Raw genomic sequence first — 5,992 nt, forward strand, 5'->3', positions numbered from 1 at the left:
TTTTTTATTTTGAAAAAAATCAATTAAACATAGACAAAATTCAATAAAAATAAATTAGATAAGAAAAGGTTACCAAAAGATTTGATACGGCTTGACTTAGCTTCAAGCACAATAGATGGCTAGACAAGCTCGACTAGGATGGTTCAACTTGGTTTTAAAAGGGATTGCTGGAATCGTGTTGTGAATCGGGTTACATAGCAAATCAAATTCGGGTATTAAAAAACACATGGATCCTAAATGAACCTTGGACTCAAAACGATGCCATTTAGCACTAGCATAAAAAGCCAAAATCTTTGTTTTTGTTTCATAATTCCCTATGTCTTCTCTCTACCATGCTTTTTCTTTGTCTTTCTCTCTAAAATTCAACCTACAGCTTCAAATAAACCTAAAAACCGACAAGAAATTTCAAAAATTGAGGAGAATCCCAGATTATGGCCTTCGTGAAATCTTCCAGCCTCCACGATATTTAACAAGAAAGTTCAAATTACACCGAAAAATTCAAATAAAGCCCAAAAGGTTAAATCCAAATCCAAAAAAACCATAAAATTTCCAGAAATCCTAAAAACCCAAAGATTAAAATTGATTTCCAAAACAACAAATTAAATCAAACCCTAGAAACAAAATCAAATTGCAGAACTAAATATGACACCAAAAAAATTTTTAAACACTTTGGTTACTAGAACTTGCTCCAATAATTTCTCTATAATCCCTATCCATGTCTAACTTGATCAATTGGGGTTTATATAGGGATTCAATGCCTTTCAATTTTGGAAAAATTAACTCAACTAAATTTGTGATAATTTTCTATGATTTGATTTTTGGTGATTTGATTTCTTGTAACTTTCTTTTTTCATTATAATTAGGATCAAAGAAATCCCTAAATCATTTAATCTATCACTGACTTTCTCTTAAAAAAAATCCCATGATTGAGTTTCCATTTTGCCCGATTTGATTTCTAGGACATGATCTCAAAACTTTCTTGATTTTCTTTTTTTTTTTTATTTAGTTTAAAGCAATAAAACAAAAGAAGAAGAAAAACTATTAGCCATGTTTATTGCGCTCAAAGTTCAAATGCCAATTGGATAGGTCCCTTCAAAGCCTATTTATTCCAAATCAAACTTGAAGAACTAATAAATATTTCAAAAACCCAATGGACCAGAAGAAATCCAACCTAAACATGCTAATTAAAATATTTTGTCCATTCAATTAAAAATCTCAGACAAAATGGAGTGTCTATAGTTATCCTCTTTACACATTCCTATGAAATAAAAATTATGCAAAGATATAGACAACTATTGCGTCTGGTTCAACTCATGCAATTTTGAAAAAATTCCTCTAAACAGAGGCATGCAACTTTGTGAAAATTTTAAAGAACTCCTCTAAACAGAGGCACATAACTTTGGAAAGAAAAACTTTAACTAACTCCTTTAAGTAGAGGCATGCAAATTTGGAAAAATTTAAAAAAACTCTTCTAAACAAAGGCTTAAAAACTTTAAATACAAATTAGGAAGTGAGCTCCTTTAAATAGAGGCTCAACAACTTTAAAAATATTAAATTGGGAAAATGAACTCCTCTAAACAGAGGCTTAACAATTTTAAAAAAAAAAATTGAATTAGGAAAATGAGTTCTTCTAAATAGAAACTCAACAAATTTAAAAAAACTAAATTAAGAGAAGAAAATGGGCTTCTCTAAATAAAGGCTCAACAACTAAAAAAAATTTGAATTAAGAAAATAGGCTCTTCTAAATAGAGACTCAACAATTTTAAAAAAACTTTTAAATTTGATTGATTTTCTTAAAGTGTCTTTTTCTTCAAAGATTAAAAATCTTACTTTAGAAGTTTCTCTCTACTGAGAATTTGAAGTTTCTTCATTGAAAAGTCTTTGGAAATCACTTTAAAACATATAACTTGATACTCTTTTCATTTCAAGTTGAATATTCATATCTAACTCAAGATGGAGATTAAGAAAACTTTAATTTAATTGTTTTAATATTATTTCTTTACTTTTTTACAATATTGATAAACTATAGATTTAAATATTAAAAAAGTTTAAAAAATAATTCAAAGATTTTAAAAATTTAGAATTGTATGTGTTAAAGGAAATTGAAATAATTTTGAGACAATCCAAATTAAAGAAACGTAGAGATTTAATTTGAGAAAAAATAGTATGTTTTCTAATTTTTTTTATTATTTTGATTAATATGTTTTATCTATTAATTTTTTATTTGAAAGTTAGGTAACTATTATTAATCATTCTATCATTTTTATTTTTTTTCTTTATCACTTCTAAATATTCAAAAGCTTTTTATCCAACTAATCAATTTTTAACATATTATTTGAAATATATAAAAAATTATAAAATTTTATGAAAAATATTCTGAAAAGAAAACTAACAAAAAAGCATAAAAATTAATTTAAATTATAAAAGGTTTTTGACCACTACAAAAGGAAAAAAAAAAAAAAAAAAACAGATGTAAGACCTCCATGAGCTAAGTGGCACACATAATTAAATAAAGATTCAATCAAAAAATAAAATGGCATAACATTAAGCCTTGAATTGGTCAAAAAACAATAATTAAGAAACAAATGGGAAAACTTTAAAACAAGTGGGAAAACTTTAAGCTTTAAGTTGACAAAATTCTTGCATTAAATTGAATGGGAACAACTGTCCCATTATGGCATTGATATTTTCAGACCAAATTGCGTGCAGATCTTGCTTCTTTGGGTATTAACGTGTCACCTAAGTCAGTTGTGTCGCGCGTGCTAGAAAATTGTTTGGGTGTTTCCAGGCCTTGATTTAGCAAACTTAGTTCGCTCTTCTATATCCTTAAAAATAATAAAATAATTAATAATCGAGATAATAATTAATAACGATAGTGTTATAATATTTTTTTTCTATGTTCATAAAATAATCTTAATCTTTAAAATAGGGAAATTTAAACTTTATTTCTAAACAAAGATATTTTGATTTAATTGAATTTCATGTCAGCATTATGGTCCATATTAGCATCTTTTTTTCTGTGAGCATAAATAATCTCTATGGTATATCCTGTAATCTCATTTAAGAATCAGTTTCATATCATCAGCTTCATCATTTGAGATTTTTCAAAATCTAAAGAAAAATTATTCTCCATATATTTTATTTTATTTTTTAATCTTTTATTTTTGGTATATTCTAAAATTATGTCTTTTTTTTAATATCTAAAACTTTTATTTTTTATATTTTAAAACTATTTAAATTTTTTATTTTTACTCTTTGACATTAAAAATTATAAAACTTTAATTTTATAAAAAAAATTAAAATTTAATATTAAATAAATTAAAATTAAAATTAAATTTTATTTTAAATTTCATAAAAATTAATACGTGATAAATATTTTGAGTCAAACGGAATGCAACTTTAAATTGAGAGAGAAGTACAAACTTACTTAGAAAATACCTTTATTTAAGAATAAAGTTTAAAATTACGCTATTTTAGAAATTAAGATTTTAAACTACCTTACTTCAGGAAAAAATTCATTCTTTTCCTTATAAATAAACGGCGGGTTTGAGAGGGAAGATGTGCAAAAATAGACGAAACTAAGAGAAATTCCTCAAATGGAGTCCCAACCTCTTTGCTTCTTACTCTTTCTTTTTCCCTTTCTCTTTTTTGTATTCAAGGCCTTCACAAAATGGAAAAAAACCAAAAACCATAACCGACGCCCAAAGTTTCCTCCTGGACCAACAAAACTGCCTCTCATAGGAAACTTGCATCTCTTTATTGGCACTCTTCCCCATCGCTGCCTAACAGACTTGGCCAAGAAACATGGCTCGGTGATGAACCTACAACTCGGTGAGATATCCACCGTTGTAATTTCTTCACCGGAAGCTGCACAACAAGTCATGCAAACCCATGATGTGAACTTTGCTGATAGGCCATATTCTCTTGGTGCAAGTATCTTAACTTACAATTTCAGTGACATTCTCTTTGCCCCATATGGAGACTATTGGAGACAGCTGAGAAAAATCTGCACACTGGAACTTCTGAGCATGAAGCGTGTGCAATCATTCAGGCATATCAGGGAGGAAGAGGTTGCAGATTTTATTAGGCAGATTTCTTCCAAAGCAGGATCGCCAGTTAACCTTAGAAAGAGATTACGGTCTTTAAGTTATTCCATCATTTCAAGGGCTGCCTTTGGAGCAAAATACAAAGACCAAGATGATTTCACAACACTTGTCCAAGAGGAATTAACAGATGCCTTGGGTGGTTTCAACCTTGGTGACATATTCCCATCGCTGAAACTACTTCATGTTATTAGTGGAGCAACCGCCAAATTCAAGATGCTTCAACACAAGATCGATAAGATTCTTGAAAACATCATCGATGAACATAGAGCTAGAAAAGAGTCAAGTACGAGCTGTAGCAAGGAAGCAAATGACCTTGTTCATGTTCTCTTAAATCTTCAAGATCATGGGGACCTTAAGATTCCACTAACAGACTCCACTCTTAAGGCAGTTATTTTGGTTTGTATCTTGATTTTCGTGTTTCTCCTTGTTTTAGTATTTTTTCTGCTACATAGCATAATAATATTGACTTGTCTAATGAAACTAAAAAAAGTTTTAATTACTTCAGGACATGTTTGCTGGTGGGGGTGAGACAACATCAACTACTTTAGAATGGGCAATGTCTGAAATTTTGAAAAATCCAAGAGTTCTTAAAAAGGCACAGACAGAAGTGAGGCAACTCTTTGGTAGCAAAGGAGATGTTAACGAAGAAGGCCTGCAGGATTTAAAATACTTGAAGTTTGTTGTCAAAGAAACCCTCAGACTACATCCTCCTGGTCCTTTGTTAGTTCCAAGAGAAAGTAGAGAAAGATGTGAAATCAATGGCTATGACATTCCGGCTAAAACAAAAGTAATTGTTAATGCATGGGCCATTGGAAGGGACCCTAATTACTGGGCCGAAGCTGATAAATTTTATCCGGAGAGGTTCCATGATAGTTCAATTGACTTTAAAGGAGCTAATTTTGAATTTATCCCGTTTGGTGCTGGAAGGAGGATATGTCCTGCGATGTCACTTGGTATAGCCAATATAGAGCTTCCGCTTGCAAACTTGTTGTACCATTTTGATTGGAAATTTTATGATGGAAGAAAACTTGAAGATATAAATATGACCGAGGTCTTCGCTCTCTCAGTAACGAGGAAACATGATCTATGCTTAGTTCCAATTCCTTACCGTCCAATGTTGATAGACTGATATGTTGATATACTAGGGAGATGGTATGCTATAAATGGGCTAATAAACTCGCAACCTTCTTTCCATATTTCTATGAACAAGACTTCACATGTATCAGAATAAAACATCTACTGGCGTTGCTCTTTTCTATATATATATTTTCATTTTGGATAAATTTTAATTTTGCTCCTCAGCAATACGCAAAATTGCTCTCAACTTTATTATTGTATGCAATCAAGATTGTGCACTTTTATTTTAGTGTAATTCACCTTTTACTGTTACCGAGTAAAAAATAGTAAGTTTATATATGTCTGCGCCTCATAAAACGTATTTATAGGCTTTGATGAGTAACAAAATGTTATCCCATCCATGGGTCAGAAGAGGGTAGAGTTTCAGATATTGCACAGTCTAGCTCTCATGGAGATTGTCCTAATAATTCCAGATTGTGTAATGGTAGAGTGGAGGATGAGGCGGTCCATAGGCTACAAAACTGTTTGGTGGGGATGACTATAGTGTATTATAAAGCTTGTAGGGTGATGGAAAATTTTAGAATCAATGGAGTTTTCGACATTTTTGTCAAAAAAATTTTGGTAGGTAGTTCCTTATTGAATTTGAGAACATGGAAATATTGGTCACCATAAAAAACCTGGGTTTGTCAAATTTGAAAGATATTGTTGAAATAGTGGAATGGGTAGAGATCAGTTTCAAATGAAATATCATAGTGGAAAAGGGTGGAAAGATCAGGGGTGACGTAATGAATTAAACAATTGGTAAAGTG

General features: G+C 30.4%; 1 protein-coding gene across 1 annotated transcript; it reads left to right on the forward strand.

The window, feature by feature from the left end:
• The first annotated feature begins 3,560 nt into the window (after positions 1 to 3,560).
• On the forward strand, positions 3,561 to 5,366 carry LOC111276632 (premnaspirodiene oxygenase-like). The gene is made up of 2 exons (XM_022862378.2): positions 3,561 to 4,502; positions 4,612 to 5,366. The coding sequence occupies exons 1-2, from the start codon at positions 3,597 to 3,599 to the stop codon at positions 5,233 to 5,235; spliced, it is 1,530 nt and encodes a 509-aa protein (XP_022718113.2). The 5' UTR covers positions 3,561 to 3,596; the 3' UTR covers positions 5,236 to 5,366.
• Positions 5,367 to 5,992: the final 626 nt, after the last annotated feature.

Source organism: Durio zibethinus, chromosome 25, assembly GCF_047325235.1.
Source record: "Durio zibethinus cultivar Kanyao isolate XHJ-2024 chromosome 25, ASM4732523v1, whole genome shotgun sequence".
NCBI lineage: Eukaryota > Viridiplantae > Streptophyta > Magnoliopsida > Malvales > Malvaceae > Durio > Durio zibethinus.

Coding starts and splice junctions, on each gene's coding strand:
- LOC111276632 (XM_022862378.2), top strand. CDS start 3,597: ATGGAGTCCCAACCTCTTTGCTTCTTACTCTTTCTTTTTCCCTTTCTC. Junction 4,503..4,611: donor CTCTTAAGGCAGTTATTTTG/GTTTGTATCTTG, acceptor TAATTACTTCAG/GACATGTTTGCTGGTGGGGG.